The sequence below is a fragment of the Typopeltis vanoorti genome, chromosome 22 (genome assembly GCF_054136105.1).
Source record: "Typopeltis vanoorti isolate ZY-2024b chromosome 22, IOZ_Tvanoo_1.0, whole genome shotgun sequence".
Classification (NCBI taxonomy): domain Eukaryota; kingdom Metazoa; phylum Arthropoda; class Arachnida; order Uropygi; family Thelyphonidae; genus Typopeltis; species Typopeltis vanoorti.
In genome coordinates, this window is record NC_143570.1 from 87,803,836 (window position 1) to 87,820,448 (window position 16,613).

At 33.4% G+C, this 16,613-nt stretch overlaps 1 protein-coding gene across 4 annotated transcripts in view; it reads right to left on the bottom strand.

Annotated features, from left to right (window-relative positions):
* The window catches only part of LOC150094547 (ribosome biogenesis protein WDR12 homolog), a 98,679-nt gene extending 82,279 nt beyond the window's left edge, over positions 1–16,400 (bottom strand). For all 4 annotated transcript variants that reach the window (XR_016550247.1, XR_016550246.1, XR_016550248.1 and 1 more), the window contains exons 1-3: positions 16,279–16,400; positions 5,747–5,832; positions 21–124 (exon numbers count right to left, since the gene is read on the bottom strand). Coding sequence is in view for 1 of the 4 variants with exons in the window: in XM_090412156.1 (XP_090268282.1) it covers positions 21–124; positions 5,747–5,832; positions 16,279–16,319 (231 nt within the window). In the remaining 3 variants the exon portion in view is untranslated. The remainder of the gene's footprint in view (positions 1–20; positions 125–5,746; positions 5,833–16,278) is intronic.
* Positions 16,401–16,613: the final 213 nt, after the last annotated feature.

Genomic DNA, 16,613 nt, shown 5'->3' on the forward strand with positions numbered 1-16,613 from the left:
TCTCCAAACAATGTACTTACAGTTGATGCATTCCTCTCTTCTAAATGTTGAGAAAGAGAAAGTCTGAGTAGTTCTCCCTCAACTAAAAAGTCAAACTGCACTGATGATTCTTCAAACCCGCTTTCTAAAAAAAGTTACTATATTTTTTAATTCATATCAAATTTATCTTATCTATATATTATATACAAAAAAAAAAAAACATCAAAAAGAGAAGGTAATTTGTTAAATTTGTAGGTGTAAGAATAACACAGCATATCATAATACAATCACAAAATCATCTTACTATGTAGTTGTAATAATGTAGTGTGCATGTGTGTATGCACACTGTTACATACTGTATAATTCAAATATACAGAGCCTCCATAGCTCTTTGGTCAGAAAGACCTGGGTTTGATTCCTGTCTATGACGTGACGAACCTTCATCTGGTCTCTTTCGACTAAAGATAAGGGATTTTTTTGTCCCGGAAACTCGGGTTTTCTGTCCCTCAGAACAGGCAAACTGGCCCACGAACACATGTGAATCTACAGTCAAAACCAGTCCTAAAGGACGGATGAAGAAAATTGGGAGGGTGGGGGGAAACCTCACATGACAATGCCAACAATTCAAATATACACCAAAAACTGAATACCAACCTATTAGTCAAATACAACCAGCCATAAGTTAGAAAATATACTTGGAAATAAGATCCAACTCAAACTGATATTTCAATAACATAATGTAGTTTATTTATATTTTCCACTGTCAATCAAGCTGCATTACTATATATATATATATATATATATATATATATACATACACACAGATAAACCTCGTTTAATGCAATTAATTAATCCATCAATTTATGTGTGATAAGCAAAATCATGTTAAGCAAATACAATAAACAATAAGGATAATTATAATTCATTCATCAGTTAAAGTAAATAAATTTGGTAGTTGGCGATCACCTCATCAAGATTTCAGTGTACTTCGAAGCTTCGTTCATATCAGGATCAGCTTCAAACAAAATTTGCTTAGCACACTCTATGTGATTGAAAACTACCTCAATATGCATGCTGTTCTTCTAGTTGAAAATCATTCTCGCTTAACTGTTCTGAATGGAAATCGAGCAAGTTTCTCACATCCTCGTTATCCAGTTTATTAAATCCAAGTTCTTTTCCAATTGTGCCGATTTCTTCAATAATGTTAAATCTTATTTTGATTTTGAGCTAACTAGGAAAGTTTTTTTGGCATACGCTTCCAAAAGAGATCAGTTTCGTCGAAGTTGAATATTTGCCAGTCGTCATAATCACCCTCCTGAATTATGTTTTGCAATTCTTCAGGAAACTTGGCCACAGAATCTTTATCAGCACTAGCAGATTCTGCACTTATTCTTACGTTATGCAGTCCATTCAACTTTTAAAATGGTCAAACCATCCTAAACTCGCAGTAAAGCTTTCACATTCCTCTTGAAATTTGGTCACTTTCAATGAGGTAAAAATATTGAGAGCTTTTGAATGAATGTTCCCTGCACTAAAAGGTATTCTTTTTTGGTTACAATCCTCAATCCAGAGCGACAAGACACTACATCTCGATCATTAAATGGCTTCTATTTTGGATGATCTGCATCCTTGCAGTAGCAACTATTCCTTGTTCTTTGTATTCTTTGCTCTTATTTAGTATAGTCCAAACTGTAGACTTGTTGTATCCCAGGATTCGCACAGTCATTGTATTACTAGCATAACGTTCATGTTTCTTGATGACTTTCAGCTTTTCCGCTCGCTGCAGATTGGTGACAAAAAATTCTACATAATGTAAAAAAATCGCATTAACTGATTAATCATTCACTTAAAATGGGAAATGGTATCAGTTCACTCAATGTGCTAACTGATTATCGCTCATATCAAATTAATGTTAAAAAAGATTTTCCTGTATTGTGTGTGTGTGTGTGTGTGTGTGTGTGTGTGTGTGTGTGTGTGTGTGTGTGTGTGTGTGTGTGTGTGTGTGTGTGTGTGTGTGTGTGTGTGTGTTGGATGTATGATTGAACTTTCATGATAACATACATCAGAACCCTTATGATTAAAATATTCCTATTCCCAATCACTAAAACAAAACAAAGAAAAAACATCAACTACCAAACTTGTGTTACATACTGTACAAATGCAAACATACACTGGGTAATGAAAATAACACTGCATTAGATTTTCAAAATAATGAAAGAAAATATTTCCAAAACTCTGGCTATTAGAGCAAACCTCAATGCCATAAATTCCTACATCCCACTTAATATTGACAGCATGGCAACTAAACAAAAGGTATTGCCCTGTATTCCAATCAATTAATCATAACCTGCCTTAAAAATATTACTTATCTATAGAGGACACTATTCTCGTGTTCTTTCCAATCTCTTTTCATTCCAAGGAGACTAAATGATAAAAATGACTCTCACACACACGCTGTAATTTTGGTCATCAACCTGCCATACAGTATTGCATCGTCATTGAGAAACTTCAAAAATTGACATTTCTGCATCTTTTTACTATTGCATTGGTCTTTTATGTTATGCATATTCATGTTAGGCCCATGCATGAAAGGCTGATTGATAAACTTACAGTACATTAGTACTGTGTAAGGGAATCTGACTGAATTTTGCAGAACTTTTTATGTTTATTATTATCTGAAGGATTAAAAAAAAAGTGTGTATATTCACATATGTGTAAAATGATCACAGTATGGTATACAGAAGCTAGATAAGCATTAGTGAATGAGAAAAAATAAGAATATGCAGTCTGAGAATGCGATCATCATTGTAGCTTCTGACTCACTACTCTCTTTCCCCCTCACCACTCTGCATGTTTAATGGCCTAGATACAAATAGGTAACACCCAGTTAGTGTTGGAAAAATATGAAATATTGTCTCTGCAGGTAATTCAAACAGTACATTTGCTGTATCTTGCTAGTTCAGCATCTTTATTCTCAGTGGAAATTATTACTGTCAGATTACTGGCATATTCTTTTGTATATAGATGAGGGTGTTCTGAAAAAGTTCTCGGCCTAACAATGAAAAAACGAATTTATAATTTCAAAATTATTTTTATTTTTCAACATAATCCCTCTCTCTTAAGACTAATACATTTATTCCAGCAATCCTCCAGTGCCATTATCCTGTCCCTATAGTGGTTATCAGTAAGATTCAAAATACCCTTCTACAGCTGCAATCACCTCTTGATTCGAAGAAAAACGCTGACCAGCGAGGAAGAGTTTTAGTTTTGGGAAGAGATAGAAATCAGAGGGGAGTCAAATCTGGGGAATAGGGTGGATGTTCCAACAGTTCATAGTGTAGATCCCTTAATTTTCCCATTGTCAAAACACCTTTGTGGGCAGGTGCATTCCTGATGAAAGATGATTTTTTTCTTCTGCAAACCAGGTCTTTTCTCATGAATTTTTTCATCTAGTCTGGTTAAAAGATCGGAATAATATTCCCCGGTTATTGTTTTGCCCTTTTCAAGATAATTAATAAACAAAATGCCTTTAGCATCCCAAAACACCAATGCCATGACCTTTCCTGCTGATGGAACTGATTGTCTTCTTTGGCATTGAACAACCAGCTTCTGTCCACTGTTTTCACTTCTGTTTGGATTCTGGTGTGTAATGGTGAATTCAAGTCTCATCCATAGTAATATTCTTGTTAAATTGCTCCAAGCACTGTTCAGAGATTTTCATGTGAGTGTGTTTTTGATCTGCTGTGAGAAAGGGCAGCATCCACCTTGCACAAATCTTTTTCATATGCAATTCTTCATGCAAAATATATCCTACACGTTCTTTCGTAATGCGTATGGTCTCAGCAATTTCACGCACTTTGACTCGCCAGTCATCCTATACCATATCGTGCACTTGATCAATAATATCCAGTGGTGTTGTTGCACTTTTTTGGACATCCTCCACATGGATCATCTTCAAGGCTGGCACGGCCACGTTTAAACTCGGCAGCCCATTTCTTAATTGTCAAAAACGAAGGAGAAGAGTGCCCATAAACTTTTATGAACTTCGAATGAATTTCTTTTGGCATTAAACCTTCTTTTACAAAGAATTTTATAACTGCACGATACTCAATTTTATCCATTTCAAGGGATACAGACAACACTTTTGCTTCAGACAGCTGTATAAAACAAACTACTTTATAGAATGACTTGCAATTTCGCATGGATGCTTATGACAGACGTACCAACTTAAAAAGTGGGAAAAAGAACAGTTTAATTACTATAATTACTACTTTACAATTAATGGAACAGATTGTAATGAATGTATCAGTATGCAATGTCTTACAGTAACAAGTCAGTAATAAGTCTGCATTTTGATGTGAAAATTGTTTTCTGTCCACATAGTGATTTGTTATTATAATACATTTGAAGATACTAAAGATTTCTGCTACTAATTGGTAAGAAATGATATGACAGAAATTCTACCATTTCTATTAGTGTTATTTATCTATCAGTTGAAGTATTTATTTATCATCAGAAAAAATAACTCAAATTCTCTACAAATGATCTCCAAACCACTTTTAAATCACCCAAGCAGCTAGCCACTTTCACCTGCTCTCCTAAAGATCAACTTCATCCTCTTCCACATCTAAGATCATGTATAAAGTTCTTGTGCTTGTAGTTTTGCATACTTTGGATAAACTGATAGACCAATTAACATCAGACTTGAAGAACACAAAAATTATATCCACAATTATCTTTATAGCAAGTCAGGACTAGCAAACCATGTTCTGAATACTCCTTCACACAGGATTAAATAGAAGAAGACATCAGTTTTCCACAGAAGTTACTATATATATAAATATCCAAAGAAGCTATTTTTAGAATCAGCATCTGCTATGAAGCACTCCTCCCCCAACCTTAAAAGGTATGGTTGCATTAATATGCCAAAGATCTAAGAGACAGTCATTATGAGCCAGACAACCTGACTTCTCCAAACAGTTAACTAGCCCATACAGGGTGCCTTGTTAGGACATTAGTTCTCTGTCAGTTACGAACTGAATTGTTTCAAATGTTTTAGTGTAATGCTTAAGTGCTTGTCACAGTTATAATTTGCGCTCTTATGATGCTGGGAAGAAAATCATTGAAATATTAGTAAGTTCAATAAATTAACTTATTTTTGCATTTCTTGCGTCGTTTATATCGTGAAGCACTAATATGATTAATCTGACTTCATATATTATCTTGCATCAAATATAGTCTGTACCACACAAACAGGTTTTCAAATGCACATAATTTCTTAGGATAAATAACACATCACCTGTCTATACTCTATACTGTCTCTTTTCTATATACTCTATAAACTTCTCTTTACTATACAAAATTTCTAAATTTTATCACATACTAAAATCATTAGGAACTGAACTGAAAATCAGGTTGGCAAGGCAATTATATTTCATTTAAAAACTAAATGAATCAGATTGCTAAAAATTAAAATTAAAAAAAAAAAAAAATCACACATCAAATTTACAAAAAATATGTCCTGAATGACAGGACATATTTTTATTATACAATGATAAGAATAACAATCTCATCTTCTTTTTACTGTTAATTCAAAACCAATGTGTCAGATTGCATCTGTTGGGTACAACTATAATTACTGCAGGTGATTTTTAAGTGTGCTCATGAGTAGCACTGCTCATTTATTATTATACACACTCACTAAGAGATATATTTCAATAAGTTTTTATGATATATATTTTGATAAGTGTGGAGTAAATGAACATACCTTTTAAAAGAGTAGTAATGAGGGCATTCAGTTCAGAAGTAGTAGCACTTCCAAGAACAGAAAAAGGTGTGTCAGGAATGCTATACCTAATTTTTAAGTACAGGGAAAAGAGAACATTACTAATCAATTAGTAAAATTTTTGATGGGCAACGAAAATATAAGGCAATTTAAATGTAAAGCAATAAAAGTAATGAATAATTAAAACCATTTCCCAATGATCTCCCAGATTAGACTTTGACTCCATGGGGTCTTGGGTAATGATAATGATAATAATAATTATTATTATTATTTGTTTTTAAATCAGTATCAAGGAAATGTTAACTTCATGCAGAGGAAGAATCAAACATTTTCAAATGATTTTTTTAAAATACTTGTTTGCTTTGTCTGATAAGAACTTAAAAATCTAAACCAATCATCGAATTCAACTATAATGAAAAGTTAGGACCATGGCAAGTCAATGCTTGATTCTAATCAATAAAATTTATTTTCTTAGAGCACAAATCTCTGTGCTCTAACAACTCATTAGAGGATAATTTCCAAGATCAATGGTAAATGCCAACAAAGGAGACAAGCAGAGCAACAGAAACCTGTCACTTTATACAGTTAATGTAGTCCATGAGAATGCAGTGCAAAGCAAAAATGTGTTATTATTATTATTTTGCAACACCTGTCTACACCACTCAATCCACCAACTACAGCAAAACTGCCACTACCATCATCATCTAAGCAACGCCATCTAGTGCCCACCGTCACCACTAGTATTTTTTGTCTGTAAATTGTATGTGTTCTAAAGGCTGATTTGTCTGCATCTTTGTGTTAACTGAATATTATTAGCAATGAAAAAAAAAATGTAACTTATCCATGGACTGTCTTCAAAATCATTACTAGATTTTTTAAAATATTTGTTCTAACCATTTTTACTGCAATATAACTATAAATGATAACAAAATGCCTGATAACAAATAAAAATTAATTAAACACTGCATAATAAGTATTCATAATTATACACACAAGTATTTGAACAAGTTTAGTTTGCACACTTTTGTTCCACCTCTCTTTTTTTTTTTTTTTTTTGTATGTGCATCTCATGGTAATACAGATCAAAATTTTTGTCGACATTCCAGCAGACCTACATACTGTGATCAAATTTAGGGTCAATATCCATAAGTTATTATTTTAAAGTTTCAACAGTTCAAAACAATTATTCAAATTATTTTAAAGTTATGTCCTTTGTTGGTACATTTTCTTGTACATCGCAAATCAATCATTTATCAATCTTAATGAAGACATTGTTACTAAATTCTTCCGATTTTTTGATAATTTGTAAAGTGTCCACTTTATTTATGTGCCCTTCTTTCGCAGTGTTAGCTATTTCTTCAACAATGGAATCTGTCTGTTGGGTAAAACCAACAAAATCCTTTTCACAATGTGGCAGAAGTTTTTCCATATAACTCTCACGTTATTTTATTAAATGACAAAATTTTGGTGCCATGCTTTGTCAATGCTATTTAAAATTCAATAGCATTCTTTATATTATAATTTTTCCAAAACTTTCACAAGTGTAATTGGCTTGCTGCATGTAGCTACTTGTTTGAAAGCCTTAAAAGTTTCTATTTCTTGATCCAAAGTAAAACTGACATACTTGATGATAAATATAATCATCTTCATAATGATCCTATAATTCATTTAGCAAAAGAGAAAGCTGGGAGAATTATCTAAAAGCACAAAGGTTTAAAACCATGATTATTTTCTTTACAAGAAGTATCAGCTGATGAACAGAAATAAATATTGAATCAGTCATGAAAGAGATTAAGTCATCCATGATTTTTTTTTTTTTTGTGAATATAAATAAATCTGCTAACATCTGTTAATTCCCCATGTAAAATGACTCTAGGGTGTTTGTAACAATAATAATGATTACTAGCTGTCAACTCTAAATGGCCTAGGATTTTGCATATGGTAGAAGCATGGGTTTTAGTTCGATAACGGATTTGCATTATCACCTATTACAACTGCTTTTGATGATTTTTAACTGGATTGTAATTTTTCATTCTTTGCAAGAAAAGTTGCAAATTTTATTTATAAAATTATCTGTGAACTATCTCAATGTTATAAAAAAAATCTCAAATGCAGTTCTGATTTCAAATTACAGTGGTATCTCGTTAATCCAAACTAATAAAAACCGAACTCGTTCGGATTAGCCAATTTCCCCCCGAGATTATTATTATTAGGGGCAACTCCAAGGAGTCCTTAGACTCATCAAGGGAGGCCTTAAACATGTCAAGAACAACTATTCAACATCCACACAGTGTCTATCATACTTCGCCTTGAACTCATTCACAGGCATGGCATCCACAACAGACTCTGGCAACTTATTTCACTCATTCACCACTCTCCAAGTAAAAAACCTAGTTCTAACACCTTTGCCAACCACACTCTTGCCCAGTTTCCATGGATGGCCCCTAGTCCTCCCAACACCAGTCCTGTTCTGAAAAATATCCTCTGAATTAATCTTATAGAAACCCTTCAGTGATTTGAATGTATCAATCATATCACCCCCTTTTCCGCCTACCAATCAATTTCTGCAACCCACAAATCTTCAACCTGTTCCCATAAGGTTCATTCCATAGACCTGTTATCATCTTGGTCACTCGCCTCTGGGTCCTATCCACCTCCTCCCCATCAAGAAGAGACCCTGGCTCACAGATCTGGGCACAGTAGTCGAGATGGGGTCTTATCAAAGCTCCATACAGAGGAACAATAACTTGCTTGTCTCTCCTCGTCAAGGTATTCTTCAGTAGCGAAGTGATTTGATGAGGTGATTTAGCCATTTTTGCAATGTGCCCCCTAAACTTCAACTCCCTATCCACCAACACTCCCAAATTCCTGGCCTCACAACCACCTGGAGTACAGTTCCAATAATGCGGTATTGCAATAACAACTAGCATTTAAGACCAAAATAATCATATTCTAATAGTACATCAATTTAATTCTGTAAATAAATGAAGTAACTGATAGAAAAAATGCTACTGTACTGTACTATAATGTAAAACTTAAAAAAAATACAGTACAAAAGTTTATTTTAGTAAAAAATTTAGCTTTTATGTACGTGTATTGTTGAGAATTCTGATTTAATAAAATTGCATACTTCAGTAATAACTTAATTTGTGTAAAAAATATCACTTTCTTGTACACAACACAAAAAAAGTTTCACACAATAACACAAAAACAAGTTTTTATTTCCTTGTAAAAAAAAGTCACTGATTTTCTTTTGCTTCTTGTAAGCAAACCTTTTTTCGAGTTCTTCTTCTCGGAGCTGCATTAGCAATAAAAATTTGTGGAATGGGTATCATTCTGTTTAGGCCATTCTATACGCATATTAAAACTGCCAGCTGCCTCTTCATGTTTCACTTTTTTTTGTTGAGTTCTTTATCGTCTTCTAATTCATTCTGCAGCGTCATATTTATAATTAAAGCATCTTATTTGATTTCGAATTCACTTTCCTACTTGTAATCCAATCTACCTGTAATCCATTCAGTAACATCTGTTTGTAAAATTTCAACAGCTGGATTTATATTTTTAACCAAATTATGCACGTTTTGAATTTCTTCTTTTTGTGTATCACGGTAGTTATACTGTACTGTAATAATAATAAAATAAATAATAATAGTTGAAATAATAATCATTAAATAAAAATAATAGTACATAAAATAATAATACGTAATAAATAAAACTTTTTTTCCTTTCAAACCGCAGTTCGGATTACTGGAGGGTTCAGACCAAAGAGGTTCAGATTAGCGAGATACCACAGTATAAAAAATCTTTATTTGCTTTTGAAAATTTGCTTTACATAAATTGTTTGGTTTCTACACCCACTGACTGTATAATAAGCAGGTGTTACCATGTATTTTCTGCAAACTGAAATTTCAGAGTGGATGTTAGGACAAAATATTTCGTCACACACAATAGTTGCTACTACAATAAAGCTGTTTGGCTTTAAGTCCCCTCCCACAGAGGGGAGATGGTTTTCATTATGCACATCATTTCATTCAGTTGTCTCTAATGATATTAATTGTCAATAAATATAGCAGAGACTAACTGTTTCTGTGCTGTATTTAGTGATATGATAAAGCTATGCCTCACTCAAGTTCAAGGACAATCTCACAAGTTTCATCTAGGCCAGTGTTAAGGGAATTTTTAACCGATGTTAAACATATTGGCCCATGTTATTAGTCCATAATAAATCAATTTATTATGGACTAATAACATGGGCCAATATGCCATCTAATCCTATGGTTGTGTTTGAATTAAGGTTCTGTCACATTCTAAGTGCCTCTTTTCTTCAATCTTATTCTCTCACCAATGAGCATCAGAGATGCTGAGTGGTGATTTGCTACTTCTGTCTTAGAGTGTCCTTTATCCTTTTTATCACCTTTATCATTATTATCTTTAAATATAGATTACAACAGAAGTGAGCTACGAGTTTAGCCAACAAAAAACAAATAAAAAATCACCACAAGTAAAAGCTATCATTTCAGAATAAACAAATTTGCTCCTTTTGGATTTTTCAAAATTAAATTTGTATTTGCTGATAAGCACTTGTAAATATGGCATTAATGCACTTCAGGCAGACAGTAAACCTAAGTTTTTCCAGCCTAAGAGAATTGCTAGTAAATGGAACTACCACTACTTTAAAATTCAAGATACTCAAATATTATAATATCAAATCAGATACTATTTGTGAGATCAGTTCTAACATAGCAAACAATTGTTTCATACAATACATGTTATTAAATGCAAGTGACTTTAGTATCATCTAATACCTTGAGAATTAAATACAGTATGAGTCAAATAAAATCGGAAATGCACAGTCAACAATACCCCTGAAAGTAATCCCTTATTAGTTATGTAACATGATGCTCCTCGCCCCCTCCTCCATGCAAAGTAGATATCTAAATATGATATTCTGGTATAAAAAGCACTTGTGTAAACTTTGTTTGCTTACACTTGAATAAAGGATTAAACAATAATGTAATTTTTTGGCAAGCAGAATTTACTTTGTAACCAAGTGAAATAAACTTTCTACATGCAACTACTTTTTTTTTCAGACAATCATCAAAACCTTGTTAATCTTCTATTTCTGCAACAACAAAAAGCAATTATTATATCACTTAGATGCTACAATAATTGCAAAAACTGTACAAACCATTTTTGTTTTCACTTTTAATATTTTCAAGAAATTTTGTAAATCGAGAGGATTTTGTTCACTTAATGCAATGAGTTAGATTCAATAATCTGTAGATCAAGGGTCCCAGTTGGGACCCTTGATCTACAGGTTATTGAACTGCAGATTTGTACTACATTTAACTACTTCATTGTCGAACACTTAATAAAGTAGAAAATTATCTGATTGATCACATCACTGCAATTTAGAAAATAGACCTGATCAAAATGGTTGATGCATTTAATATTCAGATGATAAATTCAGGATTCATGGTTAGTCCATTTAAAAATTAGGGTGACCTTGCAAATACAGTACTCTGTGGTGCCATCATTATCGACATAAGCAAATGCTTATAGCTTTGTCTGTGTGTGTTGCTTTTATTCATTTTAATGGCTTTTTCTAAATTAGGGAAGTTATTTTATAACAGCAGGTAACCTGCAGAAAGCACACATAAGTTGGCTTTTCTTTTCCACCTGTTCACTAGTTTGTTGTTGTGTCTTCAGAGTTCTTTTGAAGATGACAGTAGCTGGAAGAAGATGAGCGTGTTAGTGTAGTTGATGCGGTTCACTGTAGTTGGTGGATTGAGTGAGTAGTGGAGACAGAATTGTAGAGTAGGTGCCCTCCCTTGATGAGTCTTTGGACTCCTTGGAGGTGTCACGTAATAATAATAACCTAAAAAACTATGGGTGCTTATTGCAAGATGGCCTACTGAATTCATCACTTCAGGTTTTTTTGCATGGAGAGTGGTTGTGATAGGAATTCAATGCTTGATGGATGACTATGGCTATTACTGTTGAGATTAATAAGCAGCACAGTAAACAGCTTTCTTGAAATACATAATTCAGTATGATAAACCAGCAGACAATTGTACTTCATGTTCACAACTGTTATCTTGTGTAAATTCCAGTCATGTTTTTTTCTTGATACCGTATTTGATTTGCTTAGATGATTTTGACTTACCCCCAGATTCCTTGGCGACTAATATGTGGAGTAGGTAAGGAACCTGGGAATGTTGGGGGAAAGAGTAGTTCAAGGAACAAATTGCAAAAGTTTTAAAGATTACCCAGAGAACTGCTGACACCAATTTCCAGTCTATTCAAATCATTCTGTAATTGTGGGATCAGTAACATCCCCAACTGCCTTGCCTATCTTTGCATCATCATCAGCAAACAATTAAACATCTGTTAGATCCTTCCTAATGTCATCAATGTATAGACTGAACAACAATGGTCCAAGGATTGAACCCTGGTGTACACCACTAGTCACCTTAAATCTGGAGGATTTGCCCCCACCATATGCCGCTTTTTGATACCTGTCTGACAACCATCCATTCGAAGGCTGTTGCATAAACTGAAGAATATAGGGTTTATATTCCAAATCCATATTATCCAGTTCATGCAACAGCCTTTCATGTGGTATCCTATCAAATGCCTTAACAAAATCCAAATCCAACAGTATCATACCATGTTGTTCCTGCAGAGTATAATTTGTCTGTCTATCCATTTCTGTATGTTGTTCTTATCAACTTCTCCAAAATCTTCACCACCACCACACCAGAGATACTGATAGGTCCATAGTCAGACACATCAGTTTTTGCACCACCCATGTACAATAGAACTATCATACATTCTTTCCATTCTCATGGTATCTTTCCTGAACTGAGACATTGAAGTTATGCAAACTGTCAAAGCCTAACCAATTCAGTCAAACATTCCTTTAGCATATGCCCTGATATTCCACCCATCACTATTGCCAAATTCTTAGGCAGGTTATGTAACAGCTCTTTAATCTCATTCTCATGTAGCTCTAACTGTTCATCCAACGTAGTAGTAACACTGTGCATCATGTTACATGCACCTAGCTTATGTTAACTGAACAATTCATTAGCTTCGGACACTTCTGACACCAATTTTTTTCATTCTCCACTTTAGCTTTCTGCACAATAGTTGTTACTTTTCTGGCTGTGTATTATATATTTCATTACTCCTCTTACTCTTTTTCTCAAGATATTCGTTCTGTGTGATTTTCTTCTTATGGATCTCTTGCTTAATAAGGTTGTTTATATATTTATTAAGGCTATTTATTCTTCTAACTCTGGGGATACATTTAGATACTGCCTCATTTAAGCACTTTTTTTTAAAAATCCCATACATTGCTGATATCTTTCCCATTCAGTAACTGATACCATGGGACCAAAGATGGTATTCTCCTAAGTTTGTAATATGACAGATAATATGATAGAGCAAGAGGACATCTCAAGAATCTATGTGCAGATAATGTGGGTAAGTAAAGGAAGAGATATTTTTGCACGGTGAATGAGTGGAATGCATTGCCAGAGTGGGTGGCGAATGTTCCAATACTAAAAGCCTTGAAGGCAAGGTATGATAGTTATTATGGTCTGTGTGTGTTCAAACTCATGCAATAAGTCTTGGGCTCCATGAAAGCTTGGAAGTAATACTAACATTACTTTTCTCATCCTTTATCCAACTGTATGCTGTATAACACACAAGATTGAAAAGAAGCCAAACTTCTTTTCACTAAGCTATTTTCTTCATTATAAGTTACATTATTATGATTAACACCAGACCTCCATGGAGTCAAAAGACTCATTGCAGTCATTTGAAATTTGAGTCAATACAAATGTTACTAACAAAAATACTTGAGTTTTACACAATTATGGTGGTATTCTGCATTTCCGGATAGACCGATGAGATACAATGGTTCCAAAGAGCTGTCAAGCCATTGGATCTATTAATCAAAATTTAGAGCACTAACAAAGAGTTAAGATGCAAGCTCCCAGGCAGCATCATCTTATGATTTCCCTTCTCATCTGTCCATTAAGACGAGTAGAGTTTCGTAATGAGGGGGTTTATGGCCAATTAATGCAGCCAGCTCATTACTCCTCTGCTGCATCAGCTAAGGGTAAGTATTCATGACTATAGAATCATGTGTTCACGGCACAAGTTTGCCTGTTCTGAGGGATGAAAAACCCTCTACCCATATAAGGCTGGCTAACTCACCTTTTAGTCAAAAGAGACAAGAGGTTCCTCATGTCATGGACAGGAATCGAACACAGGTCTTTCCGACCAAAGTGCTTTGTCTATACCAACTGAGCAACGGAGGCTCTGCATCATATTCTATTTAGAGCAACATCATATCATGGCAGATCATATCAAAGACTGGTTCCCTAAAATCTGAATGACTTTAAGAAGCAAACAATTTTTGCATAGGTAATATAAAACAATGAAGATATGCATTTTTTAATAAATATAAACTTATTGTCGGAGCCCATGTGGCTCAGTTCAGTAACCGTGATATCTGGTTGGAAGAGTCCGACTAGTCTAGGACAGGAAGAATCTTAAGTGCTTTTCAACTGTTGATTTTTCCTGTCTCATATGGAGGTAGGAGAGTTTCCCTACTGCAAAAGACAAACTGGGAGGGGAAAAAAAAAGAAAAGAAAAAAATGCAATGCTACTACTGAAATATAATACTGGCAGAGAAACACAAAAATCAAAACAGTAGTTACCAATTAACTACTGCCAAAACATAAGTGGCCATCCATAAAACATGTATAGTTTTTGAGTGTTCAAGGAAGCTCAATGTTCAGCATACTACTGCTCATTTTTTTTAAAATTATTTTTATCACCATCATGCTTTTCAAGAATTTAGGCCTAGAGTGCCTATTCCAGCCTCAGGTAATCGTTCAATCTTTTTGAGAATATCATAGTTTTCTTTTTCCTAATGGTTTGTAATTTAATATGTGTTTCAGTAATCTTTGTTTTCATTCTTTCAATGTGTTCCATCCATTTATGTGTCTATATATTTTTATTTTTTTATATCTGATTCCTGGTTTCTTTCATAATTTCTTCATTTCTTTCGTGGTCAAACAGAGTATACTTTGCAGTTTTGCTCATAAACTTCATTTCAGCTTTTATTAATCTTTGTCCTTTTGTTTTACTGTCCAGATTTCACATCCATACAATAGGACTGGTAGGGCTAATGTATTCTATACTTTCAATTTAGTTTGTTTTAGAACTAGGTTAGGTTTAAATATAAAGTTGTTTACACCTGTTATTTTTAAATATTTCACAATTTTTAGGTTTACATCTTTTCATTTTCATTTGTAATCATACATCCTCGGTAGTTAAATGAATTCACATGTGCTAAAATCTCGTTATCTATTACTATTTTAGTTCTTACTGAATCTTGTCTTTTAAAGGCCATCGTTTTTTATTTTTCTGTTGATATTATCAATCCATAATCTTTGACTACTCCATTTAAATTTAAAATATCTTTCTGCAAGTTATCTTCAAAATTTGTAATTATTATTTGATCATCAGCAAAAAGAAAAGTGCTTAAGTTCACAGTAGGAGAAAGTTTAATACCCTGATGGAAAACTTTTATTCTATTTTATTATTATTTCATTTAAATAAATATTAAAAACAGCTGTGGAGTGGGGATATCCCTGTGAGACTCTGATTTATCTCTTCAGATATGGTAGCTCATAATTTAATCTGGTCCCTCTCCAAATCCGTTAAGCACAACTTTTGTCCATCTGTGCTTCCTCCTCTATCTCACTCTAAGAGGAGCAATGTAACATCACCGAAAGACAAGACTGATGCCTTGGTTTTATTCTTCTCTTCCAATTCCTATATAGATGACCAGAGTAAATTACCTTCATCCTTGCCTAGAACATTGCATCTCATGCATCCTGTGACTTCTGATTATTTTCATATATACTGATGATAGCTTTCAGAATATTATTTGGTATTTGTCTTCCTTTTAATATGTTAAATAAAATTTCTTTTAACTTTATCAAATGCTTTTTCAAAGTCAATAAATGTAATGTTTCTAAATTGTGTTCTATTCTTTTCTCTATTTCTTATTAATTTTAGGCAGAAGGCCAGGGCTATACATGATCGTCTTTTTCTAAATCCATTTCGTACTTTTTCTAAAATAAAGCCTTTTAAATATTTTTAACATGAATTTAGAATACTTATAACTCTATAATTTTTTGGGCATCTCTACACCTTTTCTTTAAAAACAGTGATCATTATTGCTTCTTTCCATTCCACTGGTGGGTTACTTGTTGAATAATCCCATTTAAAAATAATAAGTCATTCTTTAAACCTCATTACTGAATATTTATTTAATTCTGAACCAAAGTTATCTTCATTAAATGTTTGCCAGCAAACATTTAATGAAATAATTTATTTTTATGATGCTGGCCAGTGTTTGGTAGAAATATCACTAATTAATGTTAAGATAAAACTTGCTATAATTAATTAGCATAATCGATAGATATTACCTTTGATTTTTAGTAATGAATTTTATTTGGTGCTGCGCCATTATAGATGCGTCCAGTTTTTTCTTTTGCAATGAATTCGGGAATACCAAGTTTCTTACACGATACTTACATATCAAACTAAACTACTGTACACAAGTCCACGTGCTCACAAATTTACACTGTCCACAGGTGGCGAAGTAATCGTTGCCATTTAGCGTCCTCTGATCAATCACAATAAATAACCAGGAAATTACATAAAATGTTTAAAATACTATTTTTATTAATACAATACTCAAAATATATTAATATTCAATAACAGAAGGCTAATCAGTACTCATTATTATTAATCATCATCA